This window comes from Borostomias antarcticus (genome assembly GCF_949987555.1).
Source record: "Borostomias antarcticus genome assembly, chromosome: 12".
Classification (NCBI taxonomy): Eukaryota; Metazoa; Chordata; class Actinopteri; order Stomiiformes; family Stomiidae; genus Borostomias; species Borostomias antarcticus.
Genome location: NC_140245.1, coordinates 24606741 through 24625978, shown reverse-complemented (window position 1 = coordinate 24625978; position 19238 = coordinate 24606741). Strand labels below are relative to the sequence as shown.

Genomic DNA, 19238 nt, shown 5'->3' with positions numbered 1-19238 from the left:
TTGTGTTTTAACATTGACTCTCATTGAACGCTTTTTAAATATACAGCTATTTAAATACTCATCTACTAGACTGGTGACCAAAAGAATAAACAGGATATATTGCAGTGACTCGACACACGATACATAATTGAGGCAATTTATTTGATCATTCATTATCATCACACATCTACGTCTACAAGGAGTGTCATGTTTCCTTCAATGTCAGTGCATTTCACAGGTCAGCAAGACAATCAGTTGAGGGAGTTCAAACTACAAAGTCAACGATGGAATTATCATCCGGGTTCTGGCTCCACACACAAAAGCAAAAAGAAATAGTGCCTGATAAATACCCATACAACAATATTTACATACAGAAGTGTGTGTGTGGTGGTGAGGGGGTTACAGGACATTATATGCTGAAATCTAGGGTCTGGAAGACACACAAGAAAAGATAATTTAGTAAGGCACCACATCATTTGAGTTTATCAATCCAAAGGTGAATATTGACCATGCTCTGAAAAGATCTCTCTCTTCTCCTCATTTAAGCTGATACTGCGTGCATTCATCGTGAACAAGAGACACAAAATATCATCCATATTTAAAAATAAAAAGGGAAAAAAACAGCCCAGATATTGTACAACCAACAAGGAGAATATTCATCTTCAACCCTTTCTAAATCCCCCCCCAAAATACTGTACACAATGACATTAGAGTTGGGAGATTTCCAGGGAATAAACATACATTTATTCAGGCCTACTCAAGAAAAAAAAACAATCCGCATCAACAAAAAAAAAAACATTTGGTTAAAAGCTTTTAATAATAATAAACATTTACAAATGCATGGAATGCAGAAAGTGATAGCTGACGCTTACAAGGTGACCAGAACACCTTGCTCATCATGCATATTAGTGTTTCTACAATATTAAGTTAAAAGTTGTCAAGCAAAAGGGCAATATCCAATTCAGCAAAGATGCCATCGACTGGTTCTTGTTCACAAATCACATACATCTTAAACAAATGCAGGTTAGTGTTTTTGTTGTTGGGTTTTTTTGGGGGAGGCCGGGGGGGGGGGGGGATGGCTGGATTATTTAAAACATAGAATATCAACTGACTTGAGTGCATCATGCCATTATAGTTCATTCCACAGATCACTTGCACCCATACAGACGTTTGTGCCGAAAAGAAACAGAAAAACGGCATTCAGTATTTAGGAGCTATTTACCCATAAGCCTAGCGAGCCTAGCTGTGACCAAAGAGGGAATGTAGCGAGGCTGGTCCCTGCTAATAGAAGCTCTCCCACAAGACACTTTTCCTCAACTTCCATTCGACAACTGTCATGTACTTGGTGGGAGGGATGTACACGTCACCTTAAAACAAAAACAAAAAAACTCCCTTTCCTGATTCTTAAATGGGACTCAAACACCAGCGTCATTCATCAGACAATTTTAAGGCTGCATTGATAAGAGTACTTTTTTTTTTTTTTTTTTACCTGTACAAGAATGTCCTCATTCATATTGTTGATTATACAAAAGTGATCACCGCTGTTCAGTCACTCGCTGTACATGGTGTGTGTGTGTGTGTGTGTGTGTGTGTTAGACATGAGAACGCGCGGTACATTCTTTCTCTCCTCCTTCACGCTGCGTCCATCCCGTGCGCGAGTGGAGCTCCCGCTTGGTCGGCGCCGCGCCGGAACACGCGCTCACACACACGCACACGCGCACAAACGCACGCCAAAAGAGCGGGAGACAGCCTTTGGCTCCGCCAGTCTTTGATGATCTCACTGACTGAAGAGACTAAGATTTGAGGGCTGGGTTTTTCCACAGTGGTTTGTGATACACCCAGCCTTCTCCCTGAAAGAGAGAGAGGAAAGAAACGGTCGGTCGTGAGACGCGCGCTACACAGTTAGCATAGCGTCTTTCATTTTCAGACCCCAAGTGTGACTGTGGTTGAGTCGATGGTAAACACCGGGTTTGAAATCGCGGTCGCCCCCCACCCCCCTCCCCCTGGGCGGAGTTATCCCAATGATGTTAAAAAAGGGCAACATTCCCACCCGCCCGCGCCGCCCTGTGCTCCTAAACAAGCTCTCGCAGACGTGAGCGACCGAGACGTTAACGCACCTCGCTCTGGAAGTATCTGGTCCGCCAGGGGGTCTGGGTGTCGGTGCGGTGCCTCTCCTCCGCCCTCTGACGCTCTTCCAGAACCTTCTTGTGCTCAGTGGCCTTGTCTATGTCCTTCTGACGCAGCGCCTCGGTCACGTGCTGCCACAAGCGCCTGACACACACGCACATGCACATAAACACACACACATGAACATAAACACACACACATGCACATAAACACACACAAACGCGCGCGCACGCGCACGCACACACACAGGTTCATAAGGAAGCGTGCGGAAGTGTACTGTGGTCTGGATTCAAACCCATACACACAGAAGGTCGGAAAAAGTCAGCGGTCACGACCACAACCATGTTTTGTTTTTTGTTGTCGGTCAGTCGGTCCATAAAAATGTCAAAGTGCAATGCCGCTGTTGTCCACCGGGCGGGTGGGGGCCAAGGTGCAACCGGCGCAACAAAAGTCTCACGGAGTTGTGTTGACTATTATATCCTTGTGTATTATAGGCTGCTATCATAACATGTGGTGCCTGAGAGTATAACATTGTTTGTGAGGTGATATTTGAATGCGTGCGTGTTCAGTATGTGATCGTAGCTATTGCTTGTTTTTCTGATGGAAAAGCGTCTGACCTGGATTCGGTCGGCGCTTGTTTGTCGTTGGGCCGGACGTGTTTCTTGGTGACGGGCAGCTTGGTGACGTCCACCACGCGAGTGTCGCCGCTGCTGCGGGCGAACTCCAGCACCCCGTTCCACTCGCCCTGCACGCGGCACACCACCGAGTTCGTGGCGTTGTGCTTCACCTCCGCCGTCACCCTGCGCACACACACACACACCGTAAAAGAAACACAAGCGAACAAGAACACGGACACACAACAGGCCGGTCACCATCAAAGACTCTCCAGTCTTCATCAGAAACAATATATCGTTCAGGACGCGAAGGGCCACGCAAACGCAAACGTGTGGTATTCAGAGCTGGATCCTACACTTGCCTCGGTCTGGGGCCTTTTAAAAGGCCTTTTAAAACCTTTTTAACGCCACTTGGAATGGAATTTAAGACCAAGATTTACAACTAAATATGGTTGGGGAGGCCCAACGCCCCACAGCTGCTGATGACGGGACTAGTCTAGAAAAGTGGGCCGACGACAGAACTTTGAGTACCTTCTTAAAATATATATCCCTTCAATAGACTCCAGCCACGGAGCAAGGTGGTCCAACCAGTTTTGAACTTGCACTTTCCCACGGTGGTGCTGCAGGCTAACAAGGTTGGTAGCTAGCTAGGCTAATGTTAGTTGGCTACAACCAAAAAACGCTGGCTACAACGACCGCAAGTTACCTGAGTACTGTAGTTCGCTCTGCATGCGACTCAAGCTAAGTGAACCTCCTGCATAACACAAACATCGAGTGTGAAGAAATACTCCTATTCCAGAGAAATTTTTGAAGACCTTTGAGTAATGAACTTAAAACTATTTTAAGACACTTTTAATGAATTTAAGACTTTTTAAAGGCCTTTAATTTTAGATGAATCTAGATTAATTTAAGACTTTTTAAGGATCCGCGGACACCGAAGCGTGGGGGACTCACTTGTGCAGCTTGCCGCCGTAGAAGGGCTTGGTCTGGAAGGTGATGACGGCGGAGTAGCCGGTCTTGGGGCAGCTGACGCTGACCTTCCCACCAAGCTCCACCCAGGGCACGGTGAGGATGGAGCGGGCGTAGGCGCACGGCAGCGTGAACACGTACTCCTCGTCGTGCTCCAGCAGCCGCAGAGTGCCTGGAGGGACAGGGACACACACACACACACACACACACACACACACACACTTTGTTTACAAGCCCCTTCACTAGGGCTGGGTTTAAAAAATCAATTAATCGATTCATGAATCCAAAAATTGATCTTTTATTTAATGAATGAATGAATAAATGAAGGAATGAATAGTTTATTCATTCATTCAATGATTCATTCATTCATTCACTTTTGGAAATCAGTATCGATACCCAGCCCTAGTATTGATGTGTTGCATAACTTGGCAGTCATGTAATTAAGGTTACAGCAAAAAAAAAAAAAAAAGTTTTAGTAACACTAACCGAATCGATATTGAATCGAATCGTGATAATCGATTCCGAACCTTGTGAATCGGAATCGAATCGATTCTTGAAATTTGAATCGATACCCAGCCCTACCCTTCACAGGAAAAACAATCACCGAGCAGGGCTAGAGACGCTAGCACCGCAGCGGCCTACCACCGACCGTACCTTCTCCGATCATGGACACCCCGATGGACATGCCCATGAACTTGCTCTTGGTCCACACATGCGTGTTCACGCACATCCGCCTCTCCTGGCATTCGGCGTAGAAGCCCGACACCGGGGGGTGGTGGGACACCTGCTCCGCCACGAAGCGCACCTGGTAGCAGTCCGCGGGGCAGCCCCCCTGGGTGGGGCTTCCCTGGGCGACGGCGGCGGCGGGGGGCTCCGCCTTGGCCCGCTCGGCCTTGGGGACACGCCAGGAGCAGTGGAAGGTCTCCCCGATGATGGGGTTGTAGGGCTTCTTGGCCACGGCGCCACGGCGGCCCTCGTGGAAGGAGGTGAGGTAATATTCGACGAAGCGCACCATGCGCTCCTCGGGGCTGGCGCCGTCGGTGACGGCCACGAACAGGTCCGGGTGGGACATGAAGTCAGCGTACATCTCCAGCAGAGAGCGCTTCTCCAGGATAAAGGTGGGCAGGACCACCTGGATAGACACACGCGACGATGGTAGTTATGTTATTGTGTCCTTGTGTATGTATGTGTATCATGTCTTGTAATTTTTGTCATTTTTCATCTTTGTGGACCCAAGGAAGATTAGCTGTCGTTCTGCGACATCCATAATGAGGATGCAAAATAAACAAAGCATGAACACAAACACACACAAAAACACACGCAGTGTACAAACATACAGGTGGTTTAAAGTAACACACACACACACACACAAAAACACGCAGTTTACAAACATACAGGTGGTTTAAAGTAACACACACACACACAAAAACACGCAGTTTACAAACATACAGGTGGTTTAAAGTAACACACACACAAAAACACGCAGTTTACAAACATACAGGTGGTTTAAACACACACACACACACAGTTTACAAACAGACAGGTGGTTTAAACACACACACACAGTTTACAAACAGACAGGTGGTTTAAAGTAAAAGACTTTCATTTTAAACCTTTATTTATGCTCGAGAGGCACTGAGGTTGCAAAGTAACAGACAAACACACACACACACACACTTGACAGTTGTTTTACAGACAGACAGGTGGTTTCAAGTAACAGATGCATGCAGACAGACAGACTGTGGGTGGGTTAAGTTTACAGACAGACAGATGGTTTAAAGTGACAGACTTATCTACCCCTTATCTGTGGCATAATCACCCTTCACCAGTGGCCTTCCTGCTTTCCCATGCAACACTATATAGACAGCCGGTCTATTTCAGCCTTGCATCTTAGGTTCAGACTTGTGTGTGTGTGTGTGTGTGTCCAATACTTTAAACCACTTGTGTTTTAAACAACTTGTCACAGGCTGCTGTAAGGTGTGTGTGTGTGTGTGTGCATGTGTGTTTGTGCACGCGTATGTGTGTGCGCGTGCGTATGTGGCGTGAGTGTGTGTGTTTGTGCGCGCGTATGAGTGTAAAGATTTTTCATGAATATAATAGCCTAATAAAATAACCCTTGATTGTAATATTGTAATGTGAACACTGTTACCCCTCGCTGAGGTGTTAACTTTCATCTTTCGATAAGGTGCTGTGTCTGGATTATTGGATTATTGCCCGTAAATAAATTGTAGCCTATAAATGTTCTGTTATTAATGTAAATCGCTGCATAATTTTTGATAAATAATATTATTTATTAATATTACAATATTTGAACTCTCAAATTTAGGTTTGAACTTCTTTAAAAAAAAGATATTCTATATTTTTTTTGAACTTCGATTTTTTTTTTTTGACAGCCCTAGTGGAGAAGATTTAAGTTTAAGACTCCCTAGCGTGTGTGTGCGCGCGCGTGCGATGGAACTCAACCTACCCTTGTGAGGTCCATGCCCAGTTTGAGCTGTGACAGTAGGTGTAGGATGACACTGCGCTCCTCCTCCACCACCCCCAGATCCTCCTCCTCGTCAGTGAACGCGTCCTCCGCCTCGTCCTCATAGTTGATGTCCTCCTGCTCCTGCGCACACACACACACACACACACTTGTGTCGTTCTATGTTGTGTTGTGCCGTGAGCTATTAGATACATTGAATTTCCCCAAGGGGATTAATAAAGTATCTATCCATCTACACACACACACAGACATACACACGCACGCACCCACACACGACACATTCATTTGTGCACGCATACTGTACCACACACACAATACAAAAATGTGTGCTTGTGTACACACACACGCCAAGTAGTCCATACTCATGCACTTTTGCTTTAGTACTAGATTACGCTCCTAGTCACTTATTTAGAAAGGAGAAGCACTTGTGAGTTCTGGCGTGTAGTAGTACACTGACTACCTACGTTAAACGCAATTATTGTAAGTCGCTTTGGATAAAAGCGTCTGCTAAATGACTAATTGTAATGTAATGTTTGAGGTCAAGTAAAAAATAGAATTTATTGCTTTAGTACTACAGGGACTACTTTCTACTACTTAAGTAGATCTTTGCTAATCCGACCAGTCGATGAGCCTACAGTGTGTGCCAGGCCATCATTGTAAATAAAAAGTTGTTCTTAATTGATTCTGCCTGGTTAAATAAAGGTAAAATAAAAAAACTGAAGTATCTCCACCGTGGCTGGCGGATCCCACCGGCCTTACCCCAGAGAAGCTGCAGGACTCGCTGCTGGTGAGCTCCAGCTGGCCGGCCTCCAGGGCGCCCTCGTCCCCCGGGGCGAAGCCGGGCGGGCCGCCCCCATTCTTCAGCAGCTCGGGCAGCTTGGGCTCCAGCCACTCGATGGTGGGCACTGCGCAGACAGAGGCAGCGGTCTCAGAGGTACTCATCTTGACCCGGGGTGTGCGACCCCCCCCGCCCCTCCTCCTCCTCCCCGTGCCCCAACGCCACCAGACACAGCCGTGCGACCCCGCGACCGTTCACCGCAGACGCACCTTTCCTGACCGACGCCCGTACGGGACAGGTGGATGCTCTGGAGACCTCGGCACAGCAACCTGACCCTCCTCCCCCTCCCGGTACGAGGAGAGTATCAGGATACGTTTAGCCCCGCCCCCAACAGGAAGCGCCCCCCCCCCCCCGTCGCTCCGCCCCCTTTTGGCTCCGCAAGAGTCGTTCCCTTACGCGCGTTCGGAGACGGCGCCGGGACTCGTCCTTAATTAGCCTCGCCCGAGGCGCCCGTCGGCTTCGTCCGATTGGTCGCCCCCGATGTGTCAGTCTTGCGCTCCAGGTTATGAAATATAGATGGGGAGTAACGAGATCCTCCTCCAGGTCCCACCGGGATCTCATCTGGGCCTTTTTCCTATTAAGCGTCGCCGCACATTAAAAAACGGGCAACACAACGGCCGCCTTATACTCCAATGGTCCGAAGATTTACAGTGTACAGTAGGATCCCCTTCTCTCAATCAGTGACAGCTAATCTGATCTAATGGGTACTTGGTGGGGGGGGCATTTTATCCAGTTTCCTCTGTTCGAGATCGGGTTACCTTCTGAGACAGTCTGTGAGAATAGGTACCGTTCCTCATCAATTATGGAGTATAATTCCACCGTCGGTTCTGTGGCGCTATGGGCAGTCTGTTTAGACCGGGCCTGACCCTGATCCGCCCAATGATTTATGGGTCGTAAGGCTTAACATGGCCGCCATTCACGTCCGCTTCGAGAGACGGGCGGCCATCTTGGAAAACAAAACCGCTTTAATCCTCAGTAATCAATATCAGATTACTATCAGATGAGAAACTAGAATGAGAACGAGAACAGACTGTCTTACACGAGGCTCAGGAGAACCCAACTCTAATCAAGAGATTAGATCCGAAAGTCAAACACAAGTGTGATTGCGTTACGGAAGCATGATAGTATTCATGCGTCGGACTGCATTCCTAACACCCGTCTCTCTTCACACACGCCAAACATGCTATAGGGGCAAACCCAGACGACCCGAACCCAGACGACCGCGGTACTGACCTCCCAGGGAGCTGGCCTGCCGAGCCACCTGCTGCAGCTGAAGGATCTGCAGACAGTCGTTGAGGCAGTTCATGGTGGCCATGGAGGTGGCCTTGAGCATCAGCAGGTCCTGGTCCAGAGGGGAGAGGCCGGCGCCCAGGGCCGGGGGCAGGCCCTCGATGCCCTGGATCAGGTCCCTGTGCTGCCCCTGGGCCTGGCTCATCATCTGGGAAGGATACACAGGAGGGGGGTTAAGGACACACAGGAGGGGGGTTAAGGACACACAGGAAGGGGGTTAAGGAGCACATGCAGAGGTAAGGACTAGGATGTGTATTATTAATGACGTCCTTCGTAGAAATGCTACCAAGGAATGTGACAGACAGGGTGTAATTTGAAAACCATATGGGTTACTAATGGTGCAAACGTAACAGTACTGTACATTCCAAAAAACTTGAAAAATAATAGTTTCTTTCTCTTTTTCTGTGGAGTGTGTGGAGAAAGGTGCAGGAGAAAAACTTCTACAAGTACTGCTACTAAGACTGCTTGGCTATATATCCTACATTTATGCATACTTAATATATATTCCTGTAATTTAATTATTAAAACACACTATATATATATATATAAACACACTGTATATAGAATTAAATTACAAAAATATATAAGTATGGATAAATATAGGATATATGGTCGAGCAGTCTTAGTAGCAGTCTTTCTCTATGTATATTTCTTCTAATTTAATTGTATCTATTATGTATATCATCTATATGTATTATTTAATCTGTATTATTCAACTGCTGAAGCCCCAAATATGAAGCTAATATGTATTATTCAACTGCTGAAGCCCCAAATCCCCCCCCCCCCATGGGGATTATTCAAGTATATATCTATCTATCTAGCCCAAAACGGAGGCCCTGCCCCCGAGGGCCCCTGCCTCACCTCCCTGGCGTCCAGCAGGTGGTCGGGCAGCAGCGACCTCTTGCTGGAGTAGAGCGAGGAGCCTTTGTGGAGCTGTGACAGGCTGAAGAAGGAGGCGGCGTTGTGACTGGGCCGCCGCTGGGACAGGGGAGAGTTGGCACTGCCCTGAGACGCCGTGGAATAGCTGCGAGACTTGGGGGGAGGGACGCTCTGCAACACACACACACACACACACACACGCACGCACACACACACACACACGCACAGGCACGCACACACACACACGCACGCACGCACACACACACACACACACTAAGATTAAGACACATGCATGTATTGTCACAACTCCTCAACTCATATCTCTGGATATAAGGGGGTGAAGACACAAGAGTCAGCATAAAAATTATCTGATTTTTTTTCCAAGCCTGAAAAAAGGTGTTGGGTAAGCCTGTGAGAGGAAAACCAACTAGAAAGTGCTGACTCAAGTTCTGCCTCTGACATGAGGACAGAGACGAGGCAGAAACCGGAAGTCATGAGTGGTTCACGTGCTCCATTTTCAATGTGTGCAAGTGCGTGTGTGAAAGAGAACCAGAGAGGTAGGTGTGCGTGTGTGTGTGTGTGTGTGGGGGGAACTCAGCTAACCTTTCCCATGGCCTCCGTATGGTGCTGTGTGCAGATCTGCAACCTGCTCACCCAATGCTGTCTCTCTTTGGCGTCTGTGGCTACAGTATAAGACAGACACACACACACACACACACACACACACACACACACACACACACACACACACACACACACACACACACACACACACACAATATCAGAATAGCTTGTTACAGCTCTGCTGAGCATCACCCAAACATCACAAATCAATACATGATGATGGATGCAATGTTTCATCATCTCCAATCCTTTTAGTCTAAAAATGCTCCTGTCCATTAGTTCCTAGATTTAGAATATTGCCAGGAAACCAGGATAATACTCTTAAAACCGTGAATAACACTGTAGCACAGACACGGATTAACAACACAAAATGCGTCTGGGTGGTGGCGAACGTTGTCATGAAAAAGAACCCCTCCAGCAGGATATTGTATTGTGTTCTTCTGATGTGAACTACCAACCCCTGAGCTTGTATTGTTCCCCGCTGATGGCGTTCACGGTAAAAGTGTGCGAGTCCTCATCGCTGGGAGAGATGACGGCCCCGGCCAACGGGAGGGTCCCGCGAGGCTTCTGGGGCCTGGACTGCTCGTTCACAAAGTACTCCAGCAGCCCCGCCTCGTTGTTCAACACAAAGAACCTACATGGGGGGCCAAAGACCAAGAGTGAATTAAATCCATCACTTACTGACTACAGCCACTTACTTACACACAACTTTGGAGACTAGCCTACTTGTAGCTAGCAAGTTGACTACTTACAATAGATCATAACCAGCAAGACAGTCACTCACCTGTATTGCCATCCTGTCACCAGGTTGGTGTATTTCATTAAATAGCCATCTATGTTTTCCATGTGGTCACTGAAATAAAAACCAAGACAGGGTTAGGGTTAATTAGCCTAATGCTAACTGATTATGGGAGTTTGAACTAATGTCAGTTAACAACTGATTAGAAAGCTAGACCAAATGTCAATAGGCTCTGTGCACCAGCTTGACTACTTCCTGAAAGTCACTTGGCATCTTTATTTCCTGTCCAATATGATTGGATTAAGTGATTAATCAGGTGTGCGCTGGGTCTGCCTCACCCCTGATTAATCACTTCATCCAATCATATAGGACAGGAAATAAAGATGCCAAGTGACTTTCAGGAAGTAGTGGAGCTGGAGCACAGAGCCTGTTCAAGCCATAATAGCAGATTGTTGGTTGACAGGTTTGGATTAACGTTAGCCAGCTAGCTACAGTAGGCTAGGTAGCCAGTTGGCTATAGCTTGCTAGCTTGACTGGTAAACAGTTAGCCTAGCTAAGGGTAGAGAAAGGCCAGTGTTAGGTGTGCTAGCCAGCCACTAACCTAACCTGAAAAAGGACATAAATAAAGGAAACAAAGCCTGGCAAACCTGGGGGTCCACTGCCACTGACTGACTAGTTATACCCTGTAAGAGATGGTTGTAATGTAGCTAAGATGCTAGTAGTAGCTAGCCAGCTAGCCTGGGATCTCCATACCTGGTTATACCCTGCAAGAGATGGTTGTAATGCTAAGATGCTAGTAGTAGCTAGCCAGCTAGCCTGGGAGTGTCCATACCTGTACACCCAGCCTTTACTTCCTCTCCCAGAACCCCCAGCCCTGTTGGTTGGGTTAAACACATCAAGTTTCCCTTCACTGTCCGAGATCCGTATGGCCGTAGTTTCACCTTGCATAGTCATAGCTAGCTAGGGTTAGCTCTGCCAGGGTACTAGCTAGCTAGGGTTAGCTCTGCCAGGGTACTAGCTAGCTAGGGTTAGCTCTGCCAGGGTACTAGCTAGCTAGGGTTAGCTCTGCCAGGGTACTAGCTAGCTAGGGTTAGCTCTGCCAGGGTACTAGCTAGCTAGGGTTAGCTCTGCCAGGGTACTAGCTAGCTAGGGTTAGCTCTGCCAGGGTACTAGCTAGCTAGGGTTAGCTCTGCCAGGGTACTGCCTAGCTACTGGCTAGTGGGCCAGATACAGATAGCCACTTTAGCTAGCTAGCTACAAACCGTCACTTTAGCTAGCTAGCTACAAACCGCTCGAGCTCCTCAGTCTCAACTGATCTGGTTGCCTAGCCACGCTAGCCGTTAGCTAGCTAGCCAGCTTGCAGGCCTTGCTCTCAGAAGGCTCTCTAGGATACATCATGATGATGAAACACACCCAATGACTGTACGCAGACTTTTACTTAACAGCTAGTTACTTAGCTATGTATCTAAAGGAAAGATTCAACATGTCCATCGGTTATATTCGAATCACAACGCAGTTCAGTGTTGACAGTCTCCTCTGTCTGAGTCACGTGATTCCCGAGCTGTCAAAGGTGCTGGAACACGGACTTCAAAGTAAAAGTTCCCCAAATTGATGAGATTTACAGTGAGTTAAAGTAGGATAAATGCACTATGGTCCAAGATAGAAACATTTCATATTTTCTGACATAACTGCATGTGCTCAAACTATCTATGATATCTCGATGTTGAATGTAGTTGATTATTATTTGTAATTATCTATTTAAAAAGCTTTATGGGGAGGAAATTTGTAGTTTTCCCTACCTGAGTATTTCCCAAATCAATGCTGAAAGTCAACAGAGTCTACTTGTCAAGACAAGTGCGCATAGCTTAGACGCGCCCTTGTTAAAGGGTGGAGCACTTTTAGCACAGTGTGAATGTCTAGGGCGGATAAGGAAGTTGAGCTCTGTCTAGGACTGAACCGTCGAGGATAGCCACCATCCTACACCCTCAAAATGCCTGCAAAGAAAGTGTGCATCGTTGGATCTGGAAATTGGTAGGGTTTTCGTTTGTCTGTTTTTACCTAATACCAACTGAGTGTTTCAGCTGTCAATATCATAATGCGCTTTTCCACTAATGGAATAGCGCATGACTGTCTTCATCTCATTTTACAGGGATGGTCTCTGTCTAATCCTAAATCTAACCCTTGTTGTTTTCATTTTTTAAAGGGGATCCGCAATATCCAAGATCATTGGTCATAATGTGAAACGATCCAACCGCTTTGACCCAACCGTTAACATGTGGGTCTATGAAGAAATGATCAATGATAGAAAACTGTCCGAAATCATAAATATGGAGCATGAAAATGTGAAATATCTACCAGGACATAAACTTCCTAAGAACGTGGTAAGTCTGCTGTCTAGTGGATTTTGGACCTGAGCTATCAGTAAAGGAATGATTGACTGGGACAGCTTTTGTCTGAGTTGTATTATTATTATTGATCGATACCCACTAGCAGTAGCCTGCCAGATGAAATACATAACTATAGCAGGGTTATTAACATAACAAGGATATTACATGAAACGACAATAGTCCTCAAAGTGCTCCATTTAACAAAGCCAAGGTGCGGATATAAACTTCATGAGATAAATGTAGCCTAGATGTTTTAATTGCTGAGCTTGTGAACCTTGAGCACATCCAGCCGAGTTTACTACTCATCATTTGAGCTATGAGAATATAAAGCGATGCCCTATCAGCGATGCCATGTCTAATATAACTTGGTCTAAGATGTCACAGACCGTGTAGCATTAGGCTAGCCTATAGCTTCCAGTTCCACCCTCTAGCCTGGAAGCAATATCTAGACTTCTTCGCAAAAGAAAAGTCTTCCAGGCTCCATCCACCCACTGAGCAAAGACACGTCTAAAATACGTCTAAAATACGTATTTTTTGTCTTTTTCGGACGTCCAAAGACATCCAATTAGGAGCCAGAATGAATGTTTTTTTTGTCGTTCAGATATTGAACCTGTTCTGCACGTCCACAGACGTCTTAGAGGGATCCAAGACAGACGTGTGAATATTGAGGGGTCCAGCAGACGAACAAACGGGGTTCAGGACCGACGGACGTTATTAAGACATGATCTGAACGTCTCCCTGACGTTGCGTGTTTGCTGGGTCTGCTCACACGTGACCACCTCTCGCAACACCGCCCAGCCAGCTTCGTTACTGCTGGAAAATCCCAGTCACTGTTATCAAACTACGGCATGATCAGCATACAATGTCCTGCATTGACAGCATGGTACTGAGTTACGATGTTGCAGTCCAGTCCATACATTGCAGCTGCATTCAGGGGTGTAGACGAGATAACATTATCATAAGGCTATAGTTGTTTGGTGGAATGAGCGCACGTACCACAAACTTATCAGCACGTAGCCTATATTCAAACAAAAGAAATATATATCAGCAAATGCCCAAAACTGACTTTGCATTGCAGTCAATGGTGATTTCCCTCTAAAAAGTAAACTCCAAAAACTCCAACTTTCACCAGCTGTGAACACAAGTTATAGCTGGCCTAGACCGGTTAAGCCCATCTGCTTTGTTTTCAACGCACAAGTCGGATAAATCCATGGCATGCAACGCGGCGGAATATTATGCAAAACTCACGGGAGATCCCATTTGAAACCAACGAACTTATCAGCACATCGGAGGCGAGAAGTTCGCATTGAAGCGCTAATTGAAGCGCTAATTGAAGCGCTAATTGAAGCGCTAATTGAAGCGCTAATTGAAGCGCGAGGTCGCTTACATGGGTCGCCTTCATGTGGTCAATGTGTCCCAACGCGCGCGTGGGCGGAGGAGTGGGTTGAATCACAATGTCATCTGTTACACCCCTCTGACTCCTCCTAGCCTGTTACACCCCTCTGACTCCTCCTAGCCTGTTACACCCCTCTGACTCCTCCTAGCCTGTTCCACCCCTCTGACTCCTCCTAGCCTGTTCCACCCCTCTGACTCCTCCTAGCCTGTTACACCCCTCTGACTCCTCCTAGCCTGTTACACCCCTCTGACTCCTCCTAGCCTGTTACACCCCTCTGACTCCTCCTAGCCTGTTCCACCCCTCTGACTCCTCCTAGCCTGTTCCACCCCTCTGACTCCTCCTAGCCTGTTCCACCCCTCTGACTCCTCCTAGCCTGTTCCACCCCTCTGACTCCTCCTAGCCTGTTCCACCCCTCTGACTCCTCCTAGCCTGTTCCACCCCTCTGACTCCTCCTAGCCTGTTACACCCCTCTGACTCCTCCTAGCCTGTTACACCCCTCTGACTCCTCCTAGCCTGTTACACCCCTCTGACTCCTCCTAGCCTGTTACACCCCTCTGACTCCTCCTAGGGTTTAATCACACTGTCATCTGTTACACCCCTCTGACTCCTCCTTGGGTTGAATCACACTGTCATCTGTTCCACCCCTCTGACTCCTCCTAGCCTGTTCCACCCCTCTGACTCCTCCTAGCCTGTTCCACCCCTCTGACTCCTCCTAGCCTGTTACACCCCTCTGACTCCTCCTAGCCTGTTACCGCCTCGCATAGGTCACTTCACTGGGCCTGTAGGTAGGCCTACATAGATGATCAAATAGATATGATGAGAGATAGATAGCTACTTTAATGCCCAATGGGTAGGCTACATTTCTGGTGAAGCACATAATAAGCTAATAAGGCGAAGAATAAGAATAGCATGTGTGCTATAAAAAATAAAGCTTTAAAATAATAATAATAAGTATTATAATTATTATTATGATTATTATTATGATTATTATCAAGCTTTATTTTATAGCACCTTTCATACAAAAATGTCACTCAAAGTACTGGGAAATTAGTTAAGTCCATGGCATCCTGCTCATTAGGGGATGCGTTAAAAAGTGTGATGGCAGCAGGTAGGATGGACTATTAAAGATCTGTTAAGGGATCTGCATTAAGACATACTGTAGGCGAACACCGTACTGTACTATCCTCCTCTGTGTCCATCTACCCAGGTTGCTGTTCCAGAAATCACCGAGGCGGTGAAAGACGCCAGTCTGCTGGTGTTCGTCATCCCGCACCAGTTCATCGCGAGACTTTGTGATCAGATCAAACCTCACATCACCCCGGGAACCATCGGGATATCCCTCATCAAGGTAAAACAGACCTTGTTATGCTTTGGCCTCATATATCTTAGTGATTTGGATCATTTGGAGTTTTTATATCATACTATAAGACCATTAATCACTTAAGGCTCTGACCTCTGACCTTTCCCTGGCTTACTGTCTGCGTGAGACCACGAGGACACCCACTGTTTCTACTTCAGGGAAATCCTTAGATATTTCCTCAAAAGGTTGAGACTATGACTTAACATGAACATTGTGTAACGTCAGCTCCATGGTTGCCACTTCCTCATTGTAACATCAAGGGAGAGAGAGAAAGAAAGAAAGAAAGAAAGAAAGAAAGAAAGAAAGAAAGAAAGAAAGAAAGAAAGAAAGAAAGAAAGAAAAAGAAAAAAAGAAAGAAAGAAAAAATGAGAAAAAAGAGACAAAAATGCTCCTCTTCCCTCTACCCTCCAGGGTATCGACGAGGGTCCAGACGGTTTGAAACTCATCTCCGACATCATCAGAGAGAAGCTGGAGATACAGGTCTGTGTCCTTATGGGCGCCAACATCGCCAACGAGGTCGCGGACGAAAAGTTCTGCGAGACCACCATCGGTGAGACGCTCGCTTTGTGTCTTTATTTACACCCGCTTTCTTTGAGCATGTTGTCCTTTCCCAGATAGCGAGCGGATCTGGGCCATATATGGGCCGGAACTAAGCCACAAGGGCCAGATCTGGCCTGTATATGGCCCAGATCCGCTTGCTATCTGGGTTGTCACGTACAGTCGCTACTTCAAGTCTTGTAACGTGTAAAATCCCAGCTATCCTGTTTCCAACCCAAACTAGGGGCGAGGAACGAGGACAACGGACAAATCTTTAAAGAGCTCCTCCAGACCCCGAACTTCCGGATCACCGTGGTCCCGGAGAGTGACACCGTGGAGCTCTGTGGTGCTCTCAAGGTACACTGTCGAAACGCAAAGACACGAGAACAGTACAGTATCCGGTTTGTAAACATACCCTTTAACCACAGAGATACCCTTTAATCTGGAGGCTAAATATTTTTTGCCATTTACCCACGCGGCGGTAGTGAAAATCAGCTCAGTGGCCTTGTGGTTAGAATGTGTACCCTGAGACTGGGAGGTCGGGAGTTCGATCCCCGGCTGAGTCATACCAAAGACTATAAAAATGGTACCCATTGCCTCCCTGCTTGGCACTCAGCATCAAGGGTTGGCATTGGGGGGCCACATCACCAAATGACTCCCGAGCGCGGCACCGCTGCTGCTCACCACTCCCCAAGGGGATGGGTCGAATGCGAGAGAACAAATTTCACACACTCAGGTGTGTGACAATCATCGGGACTTTAAATGTGGTTGCTGACACTTCTCTGTCTCGCCGGTCTCCAGAACATAGTGGCGGTCGGCGCTGGCTTCTGCGACGGCCTGGGCTTCGGAGACAACACCAAGGCCGCCGTCATCCGCCTGGGCCTCATGGAGATGGTGTCCTTCACCAAGCTCTTCTGCAAGGGCCCGGTCAGCTCCGTCACCTTCCTGGAGAGCTGCGGCGTGGCCGACCTCATCACCACCTGCTACGGGGGACGCAACCGCAAGGTGGCCGAGGCCTTCGCCAGATCCTCCAAGGTCAGTCGGACCGGTGGAAAGACTCAGCGTTATTTACACGCACTTCTCACACCAGATTAATATCACTGCTGAACTGCTTAGAATAGAACGTTTATTCGCCATATATAACCAGGACAGGTATAGGTACGAGCAAAATCATAGCTCTAATCATAGGCCAGTAATGTTCATATTTGGTTGGGTGCTCTTGGACAAAGGGAACTTAGGTTACCAAACAGACGAGGATAAATCCAGGCACTCCAAAAAGTGAAAAAACGAGGGAAAAGGATATTAAAAGGCCTTTAATGAATCATTGCTGCTCAAAATTAAAAAAAAGCCAACATGTTTCGGTCAACACAGGACCTTCTTCAGGGCTAATAGACAAGGTACAGGTACAATGGCATTCTTATCGCTTACAGTAACTTATCAGCACTAATCAGTTCCTCATTCCAGTCCTAGCTACAGAGCTAGACATTTAAACGTTCCCAAACTGGCAGTTTACTATCAGTAGTCTAGCAGTCTATCAGTATCATCCTCATCTATTTATCCCGTCCGATCATGGATGACTGTGACTGTGTCCATGTGGCAGTGCAGTTAAATAACATTAAGGTATACAGCCGTGCAGAGTGAGGCGTTGTTGTCTATCGTATAGGCAAGAGTCAGTTGTCATTGTATATCGTATAGACAAGGTGTTCAAATGTTTAAGTGCTGTCAGGTGTTGGTTCAAGCGACCGAGTGTACAGTAGTACAGAGTCAGTTGGAAGGGGGAGGGGGGGGTTAACTGTTCAGTTAGAGAGGCGGAGGTGGGGGGGGGGGGGGGGTCTGTCCTAGGGGTGTATTCAGGGTCAGTCTACTGCAGCTGTTGGCTGTTGAGCTCGCGGAAGGCGTCGGGTTAAAGAAGCTTTTGTGGAACCTCTCCCTTCCCTGATGCTCGGCCATCTTCTGTCTCTCCGCCGAGACAAACGGGTGGTCTAGTGGTGTGTGATACTGTACTGAGAGGCCGATGTGTGTGTGTGTGTGTGTCTGTATGTGTGTGTGTGCGTGCATGCGTGTGTTTGGGTGTGTTTTACATGTCTTCACAGTCCATCGAGGAGCTTGAGGCGGAGATGCTCAACGGTCAGAAGCTGCAAGGACCACAAACCTCAGCCGAGGTCTACAAGATTTTAATGAAGAAAGACATGGTCGACAAGTGAGTCTATCTGCCTCTACCCTGCCACTGGAGATGGCTACGACTGAACATTTGCCATCTTACCATAGACCAAACCAATTATATTTATTCCTATGGAAAGACCTAGAATAATTCAGAAATTGAGATTGGAACTAATTGCCATGTTTGTCCCTTGTAGGTTTCCGTTGTTTGCGGCCGTGTATGAGATCTGCTTCAAGGGCAGAGCAGTAAAGGACTTCATCACTTGTCTGCAGAACCATCCTGAACACAAATGATGTGTGGAGCCTGACCACTACCTTGAGTTTACTTCTATATTTGCTACCACTAGGGGGCAGCATTGCTCTATAAAAGCCTGTCAACCCCGCACAGCGCCTATTAAACCATAAAAACACTCAATAACATAATTCAAGTTGTTCATATGTGATTGGTGTTAATGCCAACATGAAACTTGCACTGTTTGAAATGTGTGTGCTTGTTATCTAAACGTTGAAACACAGAGTTGTCAAGTTTGTATTTGTACTCCTGTATGGAATGACTATTAAAAACCTTACTGAGTATTTTCTAAATGCCAGGAAACTTTCCCAGGAAAATTCTTTGACTTCATTTGATGTTCATTTAATCATGATTCGTGACTCGTGACTTCATTTGATGTTCTCACCCCATCTGGCGCGAACGCCAGGTCACGGAGGCCATCTCGCTCAGATCCACTCCTGCTGTCACACAGCGTCAGACCCAGGATTAAAGGACAATAAGGTCCCTTGTTTCTCCGTCTCTCCTGGCCGTGGCACGGGGACGAGGACAGGGACGAGGCCTTTGATGACGGTCTCAGCAGAGA

General features: G+C 47.0%; 2 protein-coding genes across 2 annotated transcripts; one reads left to right on the top strand and one right to left on the bottom strand.

The window, feature by feature from the left end:
• Nucleotides 1-818: 818 nt before the first annotated feature.
• On the bottom strand, nucleotides 819-12019 carry LOC311315904 (oxysterol-binding protein-related protein 11-like). The gene is made up of 13 exons (XM_084446624.1): nucleotides 11377-12019; nucleotides 10590-10658; nucleotides 10264-10439; nucleotides 9785-9864; nucleotides 9164-9352; nucleotides 8246-8450; nucleotides 6934-7079; nucleotides 6157-6297; nucleotides 4344-4821; nucleotides 3675-3861; nucleotides 2724-2906; nucleotides 2097-2250; nucleotides 819-1829 (listed from the first exon to the last, which is right to left on the bottom strand). Exons 1-13 carry the CDS (start codon nucleotides 11496-11498, stop codon nucleotides 1773-1775), a joined length of 2187 nt encoding a protein of 728 aa, XP_084302750.1. The 5' UTR covers nucleotides 11499-12019; the 3' UTR covers nucleotides 819-1772.
• A 433-nt stretch (nucleotides 12020-12452) lies between these two features.
• Nucleotides 12453-18967, top strand: gpd1c (glycerol-3-phosphate dehydrogenase 1c). The gene is made up of 8 exons (XM_084447307.1): nucleotides 12453-12575; nucleotides 12748-12925; nucleotides 15535-15675; nucleotides 16099-16237; nucleotides 16469-16581; nucleotides 17026-17259; nucleotides 18318-18424; nucleotides 18582-18967. Exons 1-8 carry the CDS (start codon nucleotides 12535-12537, stop codon nucleotides 18676-18678), a joined length of 1050 nt encoding a protein of 349 aa, XP_084303433.1. The 5' UTR covers nucleotides 12453-12534; the 3' UTR covers nucleotides 18679-18967.
• Nucleotides 18968-19238: the final 271 nt, after the last annotated feature.